This window comes from Scleropages formosus, chromosome 13 (genome assembly GCF_900964775.1).
Source record: "Scleropages formosus chromosome 13, fSclFor1.1, whole genome shotgun sequence".
NCBI lineage: Eukaryota > Metazoa > Chordata > Actinopteri > Osteoglossiformes > Osteoglossidae > Scleropages > Scleropages formosus.
This window is the reverse complement of record NC_041818.1, coordinates 3,402,026-3,426,215: the sequence shown is the minus strand read 5'-3', so window position 1 is coordinate 3,426,215 and position 24,190 is coordinate 3,402,026. Positions and strand designations below refer to the sequence as shown.

General features: G+C 42.0%; 1 protein-coding gene across 1 annotated transcript; it reads right to left on the bottom strand.

Moving 5' to 3' along the window:
* Positions 1–1,514: 1,514 nt before the first annotated feature.
* Positions 1,515–8,016, bottom strand: yipf6 (Yip1 domain family, member 6). The gene is made up of 8 exons (XM_018743213.2): positions 8,000–8,016; positions 7,848–7,889; positions 6,697–6,825; positions 6,390–6,468; positions 4,693–4,735; positions 4,305–4,430; positions 2,812–2,969; positions 1,515–2,547 (listed from the first exon to the last, which is right to left on the bottom strand). Exons 2-8 carry the CDS (start codon positions 7,878–7,880, stop codon positions 2,414–2,416), a joined length of 702 nt encoding a protein of 233 aa, XP_018598729.1. The 5' UTR covers positions 7,881–7,889; positions 8,000–8,016; the 3' UTR covers positions 1,515–2,413.
* Between the last annotated feature and the right edge of the window lie 16,174 nt (positions 8,017–24,190).

The following is a 24,190-nucleotide window of genomic DNA, read 5'->3' as shown; positions in this document are numbered from 1 at the left end:
TTTCCCAATCCTTTCATGATTTTTGTAAAAAAAAATTACATCAATTTGTTCAACCAAATCTGGCATTTCTATCTATATATTTGGTATTTCAATCTCACTTATATGGGAAGCCACTTAAGTAATGAGTAGCAAAAGAAAAACCAGTGGCATCAGACAAACAAGCAGTGTTATGCTGGAAAACTCATGTTTTGTTAATGCTGTTTTGTACACAGTTTTGGAGAAAAATGCATGGATATAAATTTAAAAATTAATGTGGACAGGCCACATAAAAGGGTTTCCTATTACAAAGGGAGCAATAATACTTGTCATTACTGCAATGATGGATGAGCAGATTGCTCCTCATCATTTGTTCAAATATCATTTCTTAGTGTGACCATCACCTTCATAATGTCCATTTTCATTTTAAAGATAAATTCATATCTCATATTCAGTGCGTGCAAAATTGATTCATAAGTGCACTGAATGACCTATTAATTATTTTTTACTACTAGTCTTCTTGAGGTATGGTATAAAACATGTCGTTCAGAATATGTTCAATTTATTTAATCATCCATTCTTGCAGTTTTAAAAGTTCTGGGATACAAAAACATATCAATAAAGCAGAAGTATCCTTAGTCATTACAGGAGACAGCAATATTATGTCTAATACCATTCAAACTAAGTACATACTTCAGCCCCGTTGTAAAGTCCACACCACATGTGCTTAAAAGCATACATCAAGAAAATGTCACAAAACAGTACACTGTATATTACAGAATTCATTTCAATTTGATTCATTATGTCTCTCAGCAGTTCAGATATACATTGTCCACTAACTGAACTCCCCTTTGTGGTTCCCAGTAAAATGTAAATTATTATTTTTTAAATTCAGACAGGGAAAATATTCACTAGATGCAATAAATCTGCAGACAATATTAGCTATCATGTAACAATGGAATTCCCATAGTATTTAAAGGCTATTAAAATTAGAAAAATGTAGACAGCCACCTCTACAGCAAGCAATTTGGGAACCATTTTAGAGGGACTACTTTTGAGCTTGGAATGGTGATTAGAAGTAGGTGGAAAAACAATTGGCTTTCTTTAAAGCAAAACCCACAAGAAAAAAGAAAACACGAACAATGTGTATATCTAGGCAGGGATGACATCTAATTTTATTGTCTGTGCAAAAACACATCTGTGCCTTCGCCTGTTGTAAAGCTGCTGGAAAAATTGATTAAAACTGTAAGCATTAACTATTATTAGAACTATGCATAATTTTCCATGCTAAAAAGCTACAAAAGAGAAAAACCTTTATGGTATTTTACACAAAATAAATAAAACATTATCATCATTACAGCAGTTGAAGATGACTCATACATATGACAACCTCTATGAGTAAAATAACCATATTCACCTTACATGTTTCTCCAAAGCAACTTACAATGTTAAGGTTATAGTTATTACAAGCTTACAATTATTTACCTATTTACACAGCTGGGTAATTTTACTGGTGCAATTGAGGGTAAGTACCTTGCTCAAGGGCACTACAACCAAAAGTAGTGATTGAACCTGCAACCTTTGGACCCAAAGCCAGCAGCCACTATACTACCAACTGTTCCCATACAGTAGTACTCTCATTTATAAGTACAAAAAAAAAAAAACAAATTTATGACACACAGACCAGAAGTATCAGTCTTAGGAAGGTGCAAGGAAAGATGTTTTCCACCCTTAGTTTCACATTTAGTTTCTTTACTAAATTGTTACAAATAAAATTAGTTAAATTAAGTATAGAACAGAAAGATGATTTACTTGGTGTTTCTGGGATAACTCTAGTTCTGTTCTTTTTCAAAGGAATTTGAGAGGAGTTTGGTACCACTAACACAGACAAGGTACATTTATCTGCTAGAAATTTAAAAAAAAAAAAAAAAATTCCCCTTTCTTTTACCCCAAGATAGTAATGACCTGCTATGAAACAAAAATGAGGAAGAAACTAATTAAATTACTGGCTGAATTGAAAGACTGGAGCTTACAAACATGAAACAAGTGGGAAATTAGTATTTTGCTTTTATCATTAAAGAAAGCATCTTGTTTTCCACATACTGTACATAAGCTCTTTTATTAAATACAGAAAATCAAAGTGTTTCTTGCAGTAAACCCAGGGCAATAGCCAGTTTCGTATTGTCCATAATGGCACTGAAATTACTCAAAATATTCAATTGATTTAAACAGGAAAAAAAGAAATGCTAGCCATTTTTTTTTTTTAACCAAAACATAATCACCTTCATTTGCTAACATCACAAAATATTTTTTTCTTCAAGTGAGCCTGCATTAACAGTTCTGCAGTTCCATTACAGGAAAAAAGTGAGTTCTAGAATCCACTGTTTTCTTGCCATGCACAAAGGACCCATCTTCTGTGTTTAATCAGGTTAATATTTCAAGGTCCAGCGGTGGGAGATGGCGAAAATGTAAGAACCATCCAGCCAATGACAAAGTAAAAGAGGAAGATGGGGTAGACCACCAGAGCTTTTCGATTCGGTGGCTGGCTATCTGCCAGAAATGCTGTGGAGGCTGTAACAAAAACAGACAAGGGGAGAAGAATGTAACAATACTATTATGAAACATCAGACAAAATACAATCGTTACTTTCTCCCTTTACACACTTTTGAAAGACATCCCTTAAAGACCCTTTCCATTCATCCACATTTGCTACGGAGGTTAGCCAGGAAAAGGCAAAACAGACTCATCTACTAGGAGAAACATGCTACTATTATCTGCTCCCCACAATTTACATTCATTACATTTAGATGCTGTAATCAAAGCAGACCTACTCACCAAAGGTAGACCAACTGAATGAGGCAACCACCATAATGAGCCTGACTATGAAGCTAACGGTGCCAGTCCCTCCAAGAAGAACCAGCCGGCAGATTATCATTGCCACTGTGAGGGGCAGGATGCAGTATCCAAGCACACAGAGGCTCTGGAAGAAAGAACTGCAGAAAGAAACAGACACAAGGGCTTTGTTGTCACCTTTTCTTTTGCAAAGGCTCTCTGATGCTTTTTGTTCACCAGGCTTAAAAAAAATGGATATGCATGAAACTGCATCACCCATGTGGATTCATCCTGAAAGTGTTTAGATGTTTGTGAACTAGCATTTGTAAACAAATTAAACTGGCATATAAAATGGATTATTCTGCTTTCAACCACCTGTACTATGCTAGCATTTACTCCCCTTTGCCTTATATACACACACATACATAGATTTATTTATTTAGCAGACATTTTTCTTCAAAACGACTTCCAATGGATACTATGTAGTGTTACCAGCCCACCCACCTTTTTCACCAAGATGACTTACACTGCTAGATACACTATTTACAATGGGTTACTCATCCATACATCAGTGAAACATACTCTCTCTCTGTCACTCACACACTATGGGGGAACCTGAAAAGCATGTCTTTGGACTGTGGAAGGAAACCGCAGTACCTGGAGGAAACCCACACAGACACAGGAAGAACATGCAAACTCCACACAGACTGAGCAGGGATCGAACCCACGTCCTCTCGCAACGCCCAGGCGCTGTGAGACAGCAGCAGTACTCGCTGTGCCACCGTGCCGCCCAAAACTATATATATATATATATATATATAAAAATAAAACTAATAATATATATATATAATAATCTAATCTATATCTAATATACCCGTATCTAATAACGAATAATATATATAAAAAAATACTACATTTTGGGTTATCCACCTTTCTTAACATTTACTGATCAGGAATGTTGTAATTACATTTACATTTATTTAGCAGACTCTTTTCTCCAAAGCAACTTCTAATGGATACTATGTAGTTTGATTGAACCTATGCCCTCTCAGACCACCCAGGCAATGTGAGACAGCAGCACTACTCGCTGTGCCAGCGTGCTGCCCGATAATTAATCCTGCAGCATTCCTGTAACACTATATTCTTATTTTTTTCATAGCTACCATGTACTTTTCTAACTTCAGACAGTTTTTTAAAAATGAATACTCAGTCTTTTCTCTACATTTGCAAGACCCTTCCCCACCCTACACAAAAGAACCAATTAAGTTTTTCCCATGCCATTTTATCTGATGAGATCCTAATGTGAGATAGTTACTCATGCTTTGAAGAGACAAAACAGACATTACACAGGCACCCTGCCCTGGTCTGTGTTATAATGATAAAGACGACTAAATGAATAACAGCAAGGAAAAGCAGGACTTGGTGACTGACAGCTCTTGTCACAGACATGCATTAAGCAGACAGACGGCAGCAGCTGGCTCTCCAAGGGAACTCACATTGTGCCTCCGAGAAGTTTGGAATTCAGAGTGATAACGACTGAGCCAAACCAGATGATCACAAACACCTCGGCAAACTGTGGACCTCCATCATCCTTTTTGTCTGCGGCGCCACCCTGCAGCATGCTGAAAAAACAGCATCCCGTTAGTCATGTCTAAGGGTCACAATTTGCTCTGTAAATACAGTAAATAAGCCTACAACTCTGTAGATATAAACCAGAACTGTGTTAACAAGAAAGCAGTCTCGCACATCTTAAGAAGCATAGCTTATTTTAAACGTCAAGTCATAAAAAAAAAAAAGTTTCCATAAACACAGTTGTAAAAAGTTAGGGCTGTAGGTCATTTATCTTTAGAAAGACCTTTGAACATAAGACATAACCAAACTTACAGAGCCAGAGTGACACAAAGGAGCAAAGGGCCCCAAAGATCCCCTAAAACAAAGCAGAAAACACAGCCTGGTAAACTGCATTTCAAACTATAGGTGTATACAGTGCATTCCTGTTTAACTGTACTTCTCTAAAATTAGAAATATTTTCTCTTTTTCTGGTCTGTAATCGTTCTCTTTCTGCTAATGTAATGCAGACATTGTATTTTTCTCTGAGATGTACATCACTTTGGAGAAAAGCATCTGCTAAACGAAAAAAATGTAAATGTATATTGAATCACTGTGAACCACAGATTTTGACCCCTTGTTCTAACAGACCTGTGAATGACATTTGAATGAGTTGTCAGTTAAAAGCAACAATTGACAAAATATTAAGTCAAATACAGTAATGAAGGTCTCACTAACACTTTTTGTTAAAACTTTTTTCTTGCTAAACCATCTGAAGAACACTCGTGAAACTAATTCAGCAAAAACATTTAAAATTTTCCCTTGTAAATAATTCAGTAATCTTCAATTAAAAATTATGTGCTTACATTTATTCACTCAGCTGATGGTTTTCTCCAAAGCAACTTGTAATGTTAAGTTATGTATTATTACACTTATTTACCCAATTACACACATGGGTAATTTTACTGTAGCAATTTTAGTTTAAGTAGGTTGTTCAAGGTGGGATTCAAACCTGCGACCTGTCAGTTCAAAGGCAACAGCTCTAAGGCACAATACTGCCAGTATCCATACACACACAGACACACACACGCAATGGGCAATTTAGAATCACCATTTCAATTAAAACATGTCTTTGGACTGTGTGAGTAAACAGACCACAGACTGAAATGGATTTCAACTCACAACCCAGGAGCTGTGAGGCATCAGTTGTGCCAATGTGCCACTGAAGAACAACACAATAAAACAACAAAACAGAGAAAAAAAAAAAAAAAAAACAACAATACAGCAAATAATCAGAGGGAACGGAAAGACAAAAATGCATGCAGATAAATTATGTATAAGCGATTTTGGGCACGTGGATATTTAGCCTGGACTTACGGTGTCCTCCGTAGTTCTGATATTATGGACCTGAGTTTCAATTCTTCGTGTTTAAAAGGCAGGAACTGCGCAGCTTTTGTGGCTCAGGAACATTTATTTTTCCCCACTTAAATTAATCATAATGAAGAGTTATTTTTAGAATTTACTTTGCAACCAGATCTTCAGAAACAAATATACTGTATGTTATGCAAGGGAAACCTATTATCCAACTGTGGTTCCCCACACACACACACACACACACACACACACACACACACACACACACACACACACACACACACAGTCTGAAACCACTTGCCCCAAGTGGGGTTGTGACAAGCTGGAGCCAAACCTGGCAACACAGGGGGCAAGGCCGGAGGGGGAGGGGATAGACCCTGGACGGGATGCCAGTCTGCTGTAAGGCACTGCAAGCAGGGCTTGAACCCCAGACCCGCCACACAGCGAGACCTGTCTGAACCTGCTGGGCCACTGTGGTTCCAATACTAATTTATTCCATTCTGTACAAATTTTAGGCATGATGAAATGAACTAAAATTGCATCTGTAAAAGTTTACTTGTATCATAATAAATAGACAATATGTCAAGAGTGTGATGCTTTTAAGAAAACACAATAAAAAGTGAATACATGAACAAATGATGGTTTGAACTCTTACTCACAATCTCTTAATAATGCTGAACTTTTCTTGGGATACATCACATGAACAAACTTTTTCCCAACTGCTTTCAGGTCTCTCAGCTGCAAAAAAAAAAACCCAGTTTACACAGAAAAAGACCAAAATCAAGCTTTTGGAAACAAAACAACCAATTACTCTGCTTAAAAATCATTTCAATACTCGCATATTCGTATAAAAATATACATATGCTCTTTAAATAAACCAATTTTAGTAATAAAAATATCACAAGATTTGGGGAATTAATTAAATGAGAACAGCTCTTGCTTCAGGTTTAACACGTAATTTCTTACAATTGTGTCCTTAACAGGCTCATCAAGTGTAGAGTACTCATCATCTTGAGCTGGAGGGCCGACCGGAACTGTGATCTGTCCCTCAACAGGAATATCTTCAGAAATTGACACATCTGCCAATCCTGCAAACTGTGAACTCAGATGTATTACTGCAGTTGCTGTTCTTCTTATCATTAAGTTTTATTGAGTTGACACCTTTGTCGAATTACTTTTATTTAGCTGATGCTTTTCTCCAAAATGAATTACAATGTTAATCTATTTACAATTATTTATTAGTTATTTATCCATTAATATAGCAGGGTAATTTTTACTAGAGTAATTTGGGGCAAGTACCTTGATCAAGGGTACTGCAGCAGGAGATGGGATTTGTTCCTCCAACCACTGACTCCATAAGCAGTTACTCTAATTTCTGAATTACCTGCTCCCCCCTAGGTTGCTGGTGTCCAAGCAACTTACAATGCTAGGTTTATATAACAAATTACTTGAGATGATTTACACAGCAGGGTAATTTTTACTGAAGCAATTCAGGACAGGTAGATTGACCAAGAGTTCCTTAGCAGGAACAGGAATGCATACTTGCATCTTTACAGTGGAAGGTGAGAGCTTTAACCATTACATTTACACCACCTGCTGCCTTTTGGATAATTTAAAAAGTATTACTTTCTACAACCACAGACCCTATTGAATACATGTAAAATTTGTTTATGCATACACTATTGCATTGTTAAGGTACTGTTCCTTTCTATTATTGAGTCTTATGTCATGATTAAGAAAATAAAAGAAGTGTGAAATTCTTACTAACAAATCCATCCGAATGGGCAGGAAATTAAAACCGCTAAGAGACTGTGAGACTGCAATTCAGATATTTTCGTACTACAGCTTTTGCCAGTTCAATATGGGCACTATTTTAAAATAGTCCTGCTCGAGCCATTTAATGGTTGCGAAATCTATTCGACATTAGAATACACAACAACAACGTGACACGTGTAAACTGTCTCTCAGACATGCCCGAATTTCACGTATTTATACAATACATTAATGATTAAAATAGCACAATCAACCCATTAGACAAAAAAATACGCATGCATCACCAATCAATATGTAGCCTTACATCTAAGAAAATAATTTAAAATAATTTCTTAAAATCTTACCAAGGGTTTGTTGGATTCATCTGCTTCCGCCATTTTTATCAACTACGTGGAAGCAAACAAAACGTCATCATAAGGCGACGAGCTCCCTATCTTACTTCTAGCGCCAAAGTTATAAACAATTATAACAGCAATATATAACATTGTAAACTAACAGTGTCTACAACGCTTGTCCCGAATGGGGTCGCGATGAACCGGAGCCTAACCAGGCAACACACACAGGGCACAAGGTTGGAGGGGGAGCGGTGACACGCAAGACGGAACACTACCCGTCCGTCGCGCCCCCTAGCATCCATCGTAATTATATTATTTTTTGGTGGGTTGTGTGGGTTATTTTTACAAGTGTTATTTATAGATTTTAATGGCTTTGTTTTATTATGTGTTTTTGTGCACTGAGTTTTATACTGATTACTTATGTGTATGTTTGTTTTGTATTTATTTGTCTGGTTTAGGGTATGACCAAGTTTTTGTAATAATTTAGAAGTATTTTATGTGTTTTGAAGGAAGCATGTATTAAGATGAAGACTTCAGCTGAGCTGCTACTGGGGGACAGTCCTTTTGGGTATGTTGGTGTGGGGAAGACATGGGTCAGTTATATTTTTTGATGCCAGAAAGGGATTGTTATGGGAAAGACTTTGTCTTGACAATGTGTTTTATGTAATGGTTGCTTAGCAACTTTGTTGACCAACTGTAGGAAAATGGTATTGGGTTTGTTGGATTGTGGATTTTAATGTGTTGTTTTTGGTTGTGTATTATTGATAACTTTATTAAAGAAAGTTTATAAAAAAAAAAATTATATTATTTTTTATTTTAAATTTAATTGCATGGCAGTTTTTAGGATTAATTTATTTACTGAATAAAGATTTTAATTATCGGAAATGATGAATGGAGAAATTTATTCTTGTCGAGTTAGACACTGAGTGTGCGCAGGCGGGTGATTCTGATCTGATCCACTTGGAAAAAAAAAAAAAAATATGTGCATCTTGCTTTCTTATCTGTATATGTAACGAAGTCTTAACATAATAATTGAAGATCGAATTCAGTTAGCGTACTCTGAATGCAGTGAATGATCATGTGCCCTGTTTTCTTTTTATAGGACACAAAATTCACATAAATTGGCTATATCCTTTCAAATACATCTAGGTTACACTTGCTTTGCTGGGTATATCTGATGAAACATTGTAGAGGAAACCTGTTCTATTTTATTAGTGAGACATTATATTTCCTATGTAGATAGTAGTGCTTTTGAGTAGTCGTATTTTGAGCACCACCACCACTTAGATCATGAAATGGTATTTGTCAGAAATGTGGATATCATTTAATGACAGATAATGTGAATATGGGTAGTCATATACATTATATTACCTATACTTCCTAATATAATGTGGGACAGACGTTTAGTACTTTCTTTGGCTCTGTGAGAGATCCCATAAATATGAAGGAATTTAGAGCTGCTAACAGACTCAGTAACCTTTTTCTTCCAGTGAAGCAACTTTTCTTTTGAATTTTAATATGTTCTAGTCTGTTGTCTCTCTTAATGCCAGGGGAATGAGTGATATTGTTAAACATAATGTTGTTCTTTTTTTGGCAAAAAACACAGTACAGATTTGTGAGTACAGGTTGGTGAGGTCTGCATGTTACCTGCCTTAAGGAGCACCTCTACCACAGCAGCAGGAGGAAGAGGGGGTACCAATGAGCACTCCTTGCAGCAGCAGCTTAAGGAGGAACTGGTGGGTGCCCTTTCACCACAAGAGTTAGAAGAAGACTATTGGCCAGAGGCACCAGAGCAAAAATGGCTACCTGTCACAGCTGTGTTTGACCTGGGAGGGTGGCAGTCATTTAGTCTCCCCCCAGGTCAGAATTGCATTGCTTGGGGCTCTGATGAACCTGGAGGTGAGGAGGGCAATGTGAGCTGGTGGGTGGTTCAGCCCAGGGTAGGAGGTGGAGATGGAAAATCGACAGTTTTCAAGGACCTGCCTCTGCCCTAAGTGAATGATGAGGACCAGCTGGACCCATGTGAGGGTCAGAGGAATCTGTCTTGTTTGTTAGTTGTGTTTTGGTTTAAAGTAAACCTATTTATTATTATTATTATTATTATTATTATTATTATTTTTTATAGAGCGCTCTTCTCACGCAGTGACACAGAACGCATTAACACAGGCATACAGCAAAAAAAACTGATACAAACAAAGAAGACCGTCAACTAATGGCTACCATAATGAAGAACGTATTATAGAGCTACACCACTATATACCTACTGGCCACCGAAGGAAGGAACAAAAACTCCCAACTGAAGGTTGAGGGAGAAAAAAAACTTCTGGGGATCCATGGGCCAGTGGTTGTCCACCACTCCTGGGCATTCTAGAAAATAACAATTTGTAAGCCAGTGTTTAACAAGTAATTATAATGTTGGTAAATGGTATCTTGAATCCCCAGCTCGGCATGGAACGTCTTGATCGTCATGGCAGATGGACATCATCCTCTGTCAGCATGGGATTCGTCTGTCACCGCTGGCCGGCCTCCTCAGGTCTTATGTAGAGAGGTAGTGCTCAACGAGAAGATAGGACAGAGTTAGTAATTTGTTACTTAAGTAAATTTAAAATGCATTTTTGTAAAGGTGATAAAATAAACAACCAAGGTAGGTCGAATTACATTACGAGGTGGAATGTCTGAGTGAACATGTAAGTCTTAAGTCGGGATTTGAAAAAAGAAACAGATGGGGCATTTTTGACAGTAACTGGTAGGCTATTCCACAGTTTAGGTGGTCTATAACAAAGGCGCAACCTCCTACTGAGGTCTTATTGATCACAGGTACTTTAAGGTAACCTGCATCTAATGAACGGAGATATCGTCCTGGGATATAAAAATTAATGATTTCACAAAGTTAAGCCGGAGTAATGCCATGTATTGCCTTATAGGTCAAAAGTAGGATTTTATAATCAACTCTGTAAGCGACCGGGAGCCAACGCAACCATTTAAGTACCGGTGTTAAATGGTCATACTTCCTAGTTCTAGTAACAATTCTCGCAGCAGCATTTTGTACCAACTGTAGCCTGGATACAGTCTGGTACGGACAACCCAACAATAAAGCAATAAAGTAATCCAGCCTGCTGTAAACAAAAGCATGAACCAGTTTCTCGGAATCCCGTCTACAAAGGAATTGTCGCATTTTAGCTATGCTTCTTAATTGAAGGAAGCACGACTTAGTCAAAGCATTTACATGCGATACAAATGACAGCTTTCCATCCAGCAGGACACCCAAATCCTTGACACAGTCCGGACGCTTGAAGGTATCACCATTTGTTGTAAAGATTGGTGTGATTATGTTGAGAGTTTTAGCATCACCACCCACCACAAGTACCTCTGTTTTACTGGCATTTAGAGATAAAAAATTATTACTCATCCATAATTTTCTACTGGTAAAACAGTTAGCTAACGACACCACATGTGATGGATCATCAGGCTTGAACGATACATAAAGCTGTGTGTCATCGGCATACGAATGGAAATTAACATTGTGCTTGCGAATAATATCACCCAGTGGTAACATATAAAGTGAGAACAGTAATGGACCCAACACAGACAGAGGCCTATGGCACACAATTTATTTAGATAATCGGACCAAGCTACATAATAAACGTTTAGTTTAGTTGAACGCCATTTACGACATTCTAACTTTATTGCACGAGTTGATTCGTTGAACCCTGGCGAGTTACTTACAGTTCAAATAAGTTTAGTTTTTGGTGGAGCCGTAGAGTCTAGCCTAGGGCGAATTTTACCACCGAATGATAATCTAAAGCCATCTGATCAATATCTACACTCATTCCAAAATCGGAGCTTCTAATATTATTGATAATTTTAGCAGTAGTAGTGTCATCAATGTGCTGCACGATTTTGGTCTTACTATTGTCCGACGGCACGGGCAGGTATAGATCAAAGGTTACTAAATGATGATCAGAAATAGCCTTGTTTAAAGGAATAATATTAACATGATGAACTTCTACGCCGTAGGTTATGACGAGATCGAGCGTATGGTTACGGCAATGAGTAGGACCGGTAACAACTTGACTAGTAAAACCGACGGAGTTTAAGAGAGACGGAAAACTTTTAGTGAGAGTATCCGACAACACGTCTACATGAATACTGAAATCACCCAGCAGGATAATTTTGTCATGGTTAATGACTAAATCGGTTATCACACATTTTCAGAACCGCTTGTCCCTTACGGGGTCACGGGGAACCGGAGCCTAACCCGGCAACACAGGGCGTAAGGCCGGAGGGGGAGGGGACACACCCAGGACGGGACGCCAGTCCGCCGCAAGGCACCCCAAGCGGGATTCGAACCCCAGACCCACTGGAGAGTAGGACTGCGGTCCAACCCACTGCGCCACCGGTTATGAAGTTGCTAAATTCCTCGGGAAAAGAGGAGTACAGTCCAGGTGGACGGTAGATAAGGAATATAATTATATCGGGGTTTGAGTTGAAATCTAATTGTAGAACTTCAAACGAGGTGATATTATCACGATTTCTCTGTGTTATTTGTAATCTATTATTGAAAAGAACGCCGACTCCACCTCCACGACGCACAGAACGAGATTTATGGAAATAATCATATCCGTCCGGAGCGGCTTCTAGTAGAATACTAGTGTCGGACTCACCGAGCCAGGTTTCGGTAAGAAAGAATAGATTGGACTTGTAACTTAATAATATTAAGTCATTTACTAGGACAGCTTTACTTGTTAGTGAAGGAATATTTAACAGACAGCATTTTATATTACAGTTTGGCCTCCGTGGTAAGTTGAGAATGTTTGTATTAATGTATTTTAGGTTTCTGGTGCAAATGCTTCTGTCACTATGTCTAGTTAAACGCCGTGGCCTTATAATAGAATGTTTTGGTTGGACTTAACGCTTTTATTTAAAGTTCTTAGGCCCACACTGGACAAGGCACAAGAAACCCCATCACATGAGAAATGACTACTGATATCAGAACAAGAAACAGACCCATCAATACACAAAGCTGCTAAAGGAAATGATCCATGGACCATGAGTCAGTCCTGCAACTTGCAGGCCAAGTTCTGGGACAAAACAAATGAACCCCTCCAGTTGAGGTATATACCATCACGCGTGAAAAACCTGGGCCTTTCCCAGAAATCATCCCAGTTACTTACAAATGATATACGATTGGAGCGGCACCACATCTCCAACCACCTGTTAAAAGATACCAATCTACTGTACACTATGTCCCCCATGAAGAGTCCAGGTAAAGGACCAGACACTATTAGATTACAATATTTTCTTCTGGCCTTGTTACACATAGAAATAAAACGGCTCTTTAACACCTCAGACTGCTGATAACGAATATCATTACCACCAACATGCACCATCACAGGCGACACGTCATTATCGGCCAAAGAATTGACACGAGCCGCCATGTCGGCCACACATGCACGTGGGTAACACTTTACCTTTACATTTACATTTCGATTCCCAGGCCCCCGAAACCTTAACATTTTGGACAGCCGAATCCCCCAAAATTAGCACGTTATTATTATTATTATTATTATTAGGTGAACTGCTTAGAGCCGAGAATCTATTTTGGGTTTGGACGGGAGAATCTGAACCAGGAACCCGCTTAGGCTTCGCTTTATTCGACTTCTTACTCCGAACCGTAACCCAGTCGCCGTGAGAGCGCTCTGGTGTACCCGGCTTCTCGTTACTTGTACTGGGGCCTCTAAGTGTTGACGCCGAGTTCGACACTACGGAGGCAATGGGACACATCGAGTCCAACCAACTCTCTGTCTCTCGTATAGAAATCAAATTCTTAATGCACTCTTCTAAATCGCTGACCTTCCACACCAAGTCATTATTTGTTACGCATTTCGAGCAAATGAAGTGTTCTAAAATGTCAGCAGGTGCAACCAAACAAAACATGTTACATGATATACAACACACAGGTATGCCGTCAGACGATACATTCAGGATAGAACTTACGTCGAATAGGGACTCCATTCTTTCTAAAGATGCTGTCTCAGCAACCGGTGTGTGACTCCATGCTCTGCCTTGCTCTCCACACTCTGCCTCACTCTTCACGCTCTGCCTCGCTCTGCACGCTTTGCCTCCAGACCTATTTCTGTTTGAAAGTCCAGTTGTCCTACCCTGTGGCCACCTTTGTCCCACAACTGGCCACAATAATCAACCATGAATTCCACATTGTATCAGAGTATTTGAAGAGAATGGGAAACTGTCAAAATGCTGAAGCTGAACCATTGACTTTGGAAAAAGACAATGACCAAAAACAAAAATTACTTTTATTGTTATTTGTTAAATTAGATTACTTTTACCAATCAGTATTCTTAAAATGATGATCACATATTCTTTTATTAAAATATAAAAAAGAGAAACCTTTTCATGCCACTTTGTTTAGATTTGTAACTGCGATAAAAAATTCCTGATAATGAAAAAATATTTTCCCAGTCTCTGCATCATTGTTCAGAACAGATTTACTGCAGCACAGAATGAGTAATGCCAAGATTATTATAATAAGATATATTCATAAATGCTTTCAGAGGATAAGAAAATCATGCACATATGTACTTGAATATAGGTGGAAATACCGCTTGAGCTGAAATCTGTAATATGGTTAACATTACATACTATATTTTAAGGGAGTTTTACATTATACACACACACACACACACACACACACACACTATCTGAAACCACTTGTTCCATGCGGGGTCGCAGGGAGCCGAAGCGTAACCTGGCAGCACAGGGCATACGTCTGGAAAGGGAGCGGACACACTGAGGACGGGACGCCAGTCCATCGCAAGGTACCCCAAGAGGGACTCGAACCTCAGACCCACCGGAGAGCAGGACCTGGTCAAACCCACCGCGCCCCCCGCACATTATACATACTATCAGAATCAGAATGAGCTTTACTGCGAAGTATGTTCACACATACAAGGAATTTGTCTTGGTGACAGAAACTTCCACAGCACAGACAGAATGACAGTGACAAGACGCAGATGAGAAGATAGAATATGTGAATAAAGGATAAAAATATAGAAAAAATATAAAGTACACAATATACAAGAATAGTCACTAGACATTATATGTATGTACAGGTATTTTCTATACAAATGCAAAGGAATGTGAGTAAGAGATACGATGTGATATAATTATAAATATAAATAGCGTTGTGTATTGCACTGGTTTACTCTCTGTGGGGATTTAGCTGTTCATGAGGTAGATGGCCTGAGGAAAGAAACTTTTCTTCTGCCTGGCTGTCCTGGTGCTCTGCTCTGTAGAGCCGGCCAGCTGGCAAAGGTTCAAAGAGGAAGTGGCCTGGATGTGAGGGGTCTAGAATGATTTTGCTAGCCCTTTTACTGACTCTGGACGAGTAGAGTTCTTGGAAAGCTGGGGGAGTGTGCCGATGATTCTTCCAGTCGTCCGGACTATCCTCTGTAATTTTCTGAGGTCTGATTTTGTAGCTGAACAGAATCAGACCGTTATAGAGGTACAGAGGACAGACTCGATGACTGCAGAGTAGAATTGCATCAGTAGCTCTTCTGGTAGGTTGAACTTCCTCAGCTAACGAAGGAAGTACAACTTCTGCTGGGCGTTTTTCACAATGGAGTCTACCTGGAGCTCCCCTTCAAGTCCTGTGAGATGGTGGTGCCCAGGAACCTGATCGACTCCACTGTTGCCACAGTGCTGTTCATGATGGTGAGTGGGGATAATGCTGCAGTGTTTCTTCTAAAGTCCACAATCATCTCCACCGTTTTGAGCGTGTTCAGCTCCAGGTTGTTGTGACTGCACCAGACAGCCTGCTCTTTAGCCTCCTGTCTGTAAGCAGACTCGTCGCCATTCCGGATGAGGCCGATGAGTGTGGTGTCGTCTGCGAACTTCAGGAGCTTGACAGAGGGATCTTTTACGGTGCAGTCGTTGGTGTACAGGGAGAAAAGTAGTGGGGAGAGCACACATCCCTGGGGGGTGCCAGTACTGATCGTGCAAGTATTGGATGAAAACTTTCCCAGCCTCACTAGCTGCTGCCTGTCTGAATGGCATTTAATATCAAGATAATTTAATTGCCTATTATATATAATTTTTTATATCTAGGACAGTGATTATAGTGAAACAGAAATCTTACATTTGAGGAATAACCAGCTTTTATTCATACATTTGCTGATTATCCATACATTTTTAGAGGAACTTTCACATCTGTGATACATAAAGTACACACACACTTTCAGAACCGCTTGTCCCACCCGGGGTCACGGGGAACCGGAGCCTAACCCGGCAACACAGGGCGTAAGGCTGGAGGGGGAGGGGACACACCCAGGACGGGACGCCAGTCCGCCGCAAGGCACCCCAAGCAGGACTCGAACCCCAGACCCACCAGAGAGCAGGACTGCGGTCCAACCCACTGCACCACCGCGCCCCTCATACATAAAGTAGTTTTTAAGAAATCATAATCACAAAAACTGGCAGTGTATGATACTCAAGAAATTTTGGAACCTTCAAAGGAACAGGTAAAATTCAGGTTTCTCCTGTTTGAGCACAGTGACTAAAGTGTGAACCAGGAGTTAGAGATGTCATCATTGCCACTCGGTGCCTGTAAACAGCTCTGTAGCAGATGCTTTAATCTTGGGCAATAGGAAAGAGCAAGAGTTTGGATGTCACCCAGGAAAGAATGAGATCTTCAAAAAATGTGTCCTCACTCAAGAGTTCACCAGAAGGATTCTTTTGGAGTAGCCTGAAACTCTAACATTGTCCTTACCTAAAACAAACCTGACTTTGTTTTTTTAGCTCAGTTCACAGCAACATTATTCAGTGCCTTTGTGCAGCTTTACAGCTAGGGCATTTCTGAGTAAGGTACTGTTTAAGCATTTCACAAATATCACAGTAAACGACATGTACATTTATTTCTTTAGCAGATGTTGTTGTTCAAAAAGACATGCACGGGACAGTGCGGAATTGGAACGACAATAGACAAGGATGGTAGACAGGGAGAAGTGAACATTCCCACTAGGAAGAGCCAAGCAAGCCTGTGCCTGTGTATATGTATGAAAATGGATCACTGTACGCTATGTTTCCATGTATATAGTGACATGTTACAAAATAAGACAAATGATATTTCCTTATCTATAGTGTTAAAAGGACTTTTCAGTAAGCAAGAATTAATTGTCTTTAGAGGTGGAAACAATGCCAGCGTCCTGTTTGAAGGTATTTAAAATCACCATATTTGCTAACATCATAAATGTTAACCATTGAAATTTAGAAGATATAGAAAGAGAATTATTTCTTGTTTTACAAACCTCCTTTCCGCAAAAGATGGAATATTTTCTAAAATCCAATAAAAACACAAACACTACAACCGCTTGTCCTGAGCGGAGTGACGATGAACCAGAGCAAGCTCAGCAGCGCAGGGCACAGGGCGCAGGGGCACACCCCAGACAGGACACCAGTCCGCCACAATGCACCCCAAGCAGGACTCAAACCCCAGACCTGCCACACAGTGGACCCCAGCCAAACCCACTGCGCCCCTGCACTCACTGTGACAAAAACAAAAATCTGCAATTTGTAAATTCTCTTGAAAATTCTCGACAAATTCTATGCAAAAAACAAATAAGTTGGTCAGTGAAAACACTGAAAATATTTTCTTTGTGCTTTTTGTCAGTTAATAAAGGTTCAAGAGAATTAACAAATCTCATATCCTTGTTTTTATTGCATTTTAGAATATATCCCAACTTTTCTGGAAATGGGGTTTGTAATTACATACCACAGCTAAAGATTTATTTGAAGAATGCTCAAATTCTTATGTGAGAATTCTGAGTTCTGAGGAAATATAATCTGTAACACAAAAATTTGTGTAGTGAGCTGTCAAGCTCTTTATTTCAAATTATTTTGGTTTAGGGACCTGAGTTAAAGCATTCTGACTGAACTTTTTTCAGTTAAGTTTCAGCATGTGATATTTGGAGGAAAAGTTTCTTTCTTCCATCCATCCATCCATCCATCTTCTGTCCCGTTTGTCCTAAAAGGGTCATGGTGGCAACAGGGAGGGCAGAGAGGCCCAGACGCCCCTGCCCCCCGCAACTTCCTCCAGCTCAACTTGGGGGATCCCCAGATCCCCAGCCGTTCCCAGGCCAACTGTGAGATATAATCCCTCCAGCGGGTCCCGGGCCGACCTCGGGGCCTCGTTCCGGGTAGCCATGCCTGCTATACCTCCAAAGGGAGGCGCCCAGGGGGCATCCTTATCAGATGCCCGTACCACCTCAACTGGCTCCTCTCAATGTGGAGTAGTAGCAGCTCTACTCTGAGTTCGTCCCAGATGTCCGAACTCCTCACCCACCACCCTGCAGAGAAAACTCATTTCAGCCACTTGTATCCGCAATCTTATACTTTAAGTCATTACGCAGAGTTCATGACCATAGGTGAGAGTAGGGACATAAATCAACCATTAAATGGAGAGCTTTGCCTTATGGCTCAGCTTCCCCTTCACCACTACAGTCCAGCACAGCGACCACATTACTGCTGCCACTGCTCCCAGTCTGTGGCCGATCTCACGCTCCCTTCTCCCCTCAGTTGTGAACAAGACCAGAAGATACTTGAACTCCTCCACCTGGGGCAAAAACTCTCCCCTTACCTGGAGGGGGCATACCATCCTTTTCCGTGAGAGAACCATGGACTCAGACTTCGAGGTGCTGATCCTCATCCCCACCGCTTCACACTCGGCTGTAAACCGTTCCAGTGCGTGCTGGAGACAGCCATGTGACGTGCCAAATGGACAACATCGTCTGCAAAAAGCAGAGACGTCACCTTCCGACTCCCACACAGAATGCCCTCCTGACCTCGACTGCGCCTTGATATCCTGTCCATGAAAACCACAAACAGAAGTGGAGACAAGGCACAACCTTGGTGGAGTCCAACACCCACACTGAACAGGCCTGACTTAATGCCGAGTATGCAGACACAGCTTTCGCTCCGTATGTACAAGGACCGAATGGCCCGCAGTAGCGGCCCCGGTACCCCATACTCCCGAAGCACCTCCCACAGAAGTTCCCGGGGAACACGGTCATATGCCTTCTCTGATCTGTGAGAGGGCAAAAAGCTGGTCCCCTGTTCCACGGCCAGGGAAGAATCAGCATTGTTCCTCTTCAATCTGAGGTTCAACTATTGGCCGGAGCCTCCTTTCCAGCACCCCGGCATAGACTTTCCCAGGGAGGCTGAGAAGTGTGATGCCCTGATAGTTAGCACACACTCTCTGGTCCCCTTTCTTAAAGATAGGGACCACCACCCTAGTTTTCCAATCCAAGGGCATTGTCCCCGAGGTCCATGCAACATCGCAGAGACGTGTCAACCATGACAGCCCTGCAACATCCAGGGCCTTAAGCATTTCTGGGTGGATCTCATCCACCCCCAGTGCTTTGCCACTGTCGAGCTTACCAACTACCTCAGTGACTTCCACCAGGGAAATGGACTCTGAGAACCCGAAAGCCTCTGGCCCTGATTCCTGTAAGGGAAGCATATCACTCGAGTTTAAGAGTTCTTCAAAGTGCTCCTTCTACCTCCCGACAACGTCCTCATCAGAGGTCAGAGTTTCTCCACTCCTGCTAAACACAGTCTGAGCGAAACTTCTCCGACCCATTCTGAGCTGCCAGATAGTTCTCCAGAACCTCTTTGAAGCCGACCGATAGTTGTTTTTTATGACCTCTCCAAACTCCTCCCATGCCCGGGATTTTGCTTCTGCAACCGCAGCTGCTGCTGCCTTTTTCGCCTGCCGGTACTTGTCTGCTGAGTCAGGAGTCCCCAGAGCCAACCAGGCCCTAAAGGCCTCCTTCTTCAGCTTGACGGCTTCCCTCACCACCGATGTCCACCAGCGGGTTCTTGGGTTGCTGCCCTGACTGGCACCAACAAGCTTTTGGCCACAGCTGTGCCTGGCTGCTTCCACAATGGAGATTTTGAACAGAGTCCATTCAGACTCCATGTTCCCTACCTCCTCCGGGACATGGGAGAAGTTCTCCCGGAGATGTGAGTTAAAATCATTCCGGAAAAGGTCCTCTGACAGTTGTTCCCAGCACACCTTCATTAAACGTCTAGGCCTACCGAATCTGTCCATCAGTTTTCCCCGCCGTCTGATCCAACTCACCACCAGATGGTGATCTGTTGACAGCTCAGCACCTTTCTTCACCTGAGTGTCCAAAACATGTGGCCTCAAGTCAGAAGAAACAACTACAAAGTCGATCATTGACCTTTGGCCTAAGGAGTTCTGGTACCAAGTACACTTATGAGCATCCTTGTGTTCGAACATGGTGTTTGTTATAGACAAACCATGACTAGCACAGAAGTCCAATAACATTTCACCATTTCGATTTAGATCGGGCAGGCCGTTCTTCCCAATCACCCCCCACCAGATTTCCCAGTCATTGCCAACGTGAGTGCTGAAGTCCCCCAACAGGACAATGGAGTCTGTAGGTGGGGCCCCGTCCAGAACCCCTCCCACCTTCTCCAAGAAGGCCGAATATTCTGAACTGCCGTTTGGTGCATAAGCACACACAACAGTCAAAGTTTTCCTCTCTGCGACCCTAAGTTGCATCGAGGCGACCTTCTCGTCCACTGGGGCAAACTCCAACTGGATGGCAGCCAGCCGGGTACTTGTGAGTATCCCCACCCCCTCCCGGCGCCTCTCACCTTGTGCAACTCCTGAGTAGGAGAGGGACCACCCCTTATCGAGGAGTTTGGTTCCAGAGCCAACACTGTGAGTGGAGGTGAGCCCAACTATATCTAGTTGGTATTTCTCAACCTCCCACACCAGTTCCAGCTCCTTCCCCCCAAGTGAGGTGACATTCCACGTGCCAAGAGCCAGTTTTCGTCGTGAGGAGCCGTGTTGCCATGCGCCACCCTGCCCCCTCCTGCCGCCTCCCGCCGCCAGGTATACATAGCACCAGACCCCCATGCTGGACCTTGCAGGTGGTGGGCCCACATGCCCCCCCCCACGATGCCTTTTCGGACTGAGCCCGGCCGGGCTACGTGGGCTGCTTGGCCACCAGGCGCTCTCCTAGGAACACTACCCCCATGCCTGGCTCCAGGGGTGGGTCCCGGTGACCCTATTCCAGGCAGGGTAAACGTTTTTCTGTTTCTATTTTTCATGAAGGTTTTTGGATCGTGTTAGTCTGGATCTTCACTCCAGACCTGTTCACCTTGGGAGACCCTACCAGGAGCATAATGCTCCCGGCGACATAGCTTTGGAGATCCCTAGATCACGCAAGCCTTTCCGCCATGCCAAGGCCCCAATCCAGGAAGGGTTCAAGTTTCTTCTTTCGACAAAATCCTGATAGTCTGGCTTTAACATAATTATCTCATGAGTTCTAATGTTGTTGAGGGCTCCAGGGGCAATGCAGCAGCACACCTCTTTTTATTTTTGCATTTCTTGGCTGTGTGTCTAACATTTTGGACACATTGCAAACAAGGAGGAATATCTCATGCCTTAACATTTTGACAGGTCCATTATTACTGATGACAGAAAGATGGAGAAAAATACAAATGGCTTTACATTTTTACTTCATTCATGGTCACTTCAGAGAGCTGTAGGCTCTGAAGACTGTCTTTCAGCCAAATCCCAAAGCTAAGTAAGAAACAATAATGTTTTTTTCTATATGTGTGTATATCTCTGAAAGCATGTTCCTTTTAATGTTTTTACTTATGAATTAAAACATACAAAGACAAAACTAATGTGGCAGACCACTCTCTATGCAGCCAAATGAATTTTCAGTTGTACAACTCATAAATATTTTACATATGTAATCCTAGATTAGTTATTTATATATGTATCACATCTGGCTGTAGATTAGAAATTAGCAATAATTTGAAAGCTATACATACGTATTATGCTCTTAGAGATGCAGATTGTGTTTTTCTTAACAGGTATGGAGACAGTACATAAAATATTTCTGTTGTATAACATAATCGCCAGGTTATTTAAAACTAATACAACACATCATGTGATTAAATATGAATCATTTGTAGCAATTAAAATTATATATGTGTTGTGGTACACCATGCAAGGCTCCTAAAATCCAATGCAAAGCTTCTTGGCCATTTAAAAAAATTTTGGCCTGTATTAGGCTATTGTGAGGGTATGGACGACGGATGGAGGCAGCAGTGGAGAATTGGAGTAGTTGGACCAAAAAAAAAAAGGTTTATTTTTCTTACTAAACGGTATTCTTCAAAGCACATTAACTCTAGCCAAATACAAAAACAAACATTAAGTTACAAAGAACATGAGGTCTATGAGCCATGGGCTTAACCGCTTACATCAATAGCAATGCATAGCTCTCCTGTTTGCAGCATGAGAGCCTGTCTGCATAAGTTTGCATCAATTGGAAACCTCCTCTAGTGCCCTAATACAAACTTATATAGCAGTAACGCCACCCTTCTGGTTATACCATAACAGCCTCAACTATTCCAAAGCACACCTCCCCAAAAATTACATCCAATATAAATACTAAAACATACAAACAATACAAAACATTTTCTACTATAAATATCCCTACGTTACAACTTATAAAAACATTTATCACATTACACAATAAAAAAACCTCTGTCTAGTTGGTTGTGCCCAAGGACTCCCACCTAGATATACCCTAAACGGTTCACTCCATCTGGTTTACAACACAAGGTACCAAACACCACAGAATGCCAGATAGCTGTATGATAAGCAAAAAGTTTTCAAAAATGATTTTCAAAAACAATAAATGCATTTATTTTTCATAATCAATTACATGTACTTGTCATATTTTGATGAAAGAAATGTTATGAATTAATGACAAACAAACAGATACCAGTAGGACTTTCCTGACACCCAATCTTGTTCAAACATCCATCCATCCATCCATCCATCCATCCATCCATCCATCCATCCATCCATCCATCTTCCTCCACTTATCCGGGACCGGGTCGCGGGGGCAGTAGTCTAAGCAGAGCCCCACAGACTTCCCTCTCCCCGCACACCTCCTCCAGCTCCTCTGGGGGAACCCCAAGGCGTTCCCAGGCCAGCCGGAAGACGTAGTCTCTCCAACATGTCCTGGGTCTGCCCCGAGGCCTCCTCCCAGTGGGACATGCCCGGAATACCTCCCCAGGGAGGCATCCAGGAGGCATCCGGAACAGATGCCCGAGCCACCTCAACTGGCTCCTCTCGATGCGGAGGAGCAGCGGCTCTACTCCGAGCTCCTCCCGGGTGACTGAGGTCCTCACCCTATCCCTAAGGGTGCGCCCAGCCACTCTGCAGAGAAAACTCATTTCTGCCGCTTGTATCCGTGATCTCATTCTTTCGGTCATGATCCAGAGTTCATGGCCATAGGTGAGGGTAGGAACGTAGATCGACCGGTAAATTGAGAGCTTCGCCTTACGCTCAGCTCCCTCTTCACCACAACAGACCGGTACAATGACTGCATTACTGTGGATACCGCACCAATCCGTCTGTCAACCTGCCGCTCCATTTTTCCCTCACTCGTGAACAAGACCCCGAGATACTTAAACTCCTCCACTTGAGGGAGGAGCTCCCCCCTAACCCGGAGGGGGCAATCCACCTTTTTCCAACTGAGGACCATGGTCTCGGATTTGGAGGTGCTGATTCTCATCCCCGCCGCTTCGCGCTCGGCTGCAAACCTCTCCAGTGCACGCTGTAAGTCTTGATTTGATGAAGCCAACAGGACCACATCATCCGCAAAAAGCAGAGACGAGATCCTGCGGCCACCAAAACAGACACCCTCCGTTCCCTGGCTGCGCCTAGAAATTCTGTCCATAAAGATAATGAACAGAATCGGTGACAAAGGGCAGCCCTGGCGGAGTCCAACATGCACCGGGAACAGGCCTGACTTACTGCTGGCAATGCGAACCAAGCTCCTGCTCCGGTCATACAGGGAACAAACAGCCAGTAGCAACGAGCCCTGAACCCCATAATCCCGAAGTACCCCCCACAGGATGCCACAAGGGACACGGTTGAATGCCTTCTCCAGGTCCACAAAACACATATGGACTGTTGGGCAAACTCCCATGAACCCTCCAACACCCTAGTGAGGGTATAGAGCTGATCCAGTGTTCCACGGCCAGGGCGGAAACCGCATTGCTCCTCCTGGATCCGAGGTTCGACTATCGGTCGGATTCTCCTCTCCAGTACCCCGGCATAGACTTTCCCAGGGAGGCTAAGGAGTGTGATCCTCCTATAGTTGGAACACAATCTCCGGTCCCCCTTCTTAAAAAGAGGGACCACCACCCCGGTCTGCCAGTCCAGAGGCACCGTCCCCGAACTCCACGCGATGCTGCAGAGGCGTGTCAGCCAAGACAGC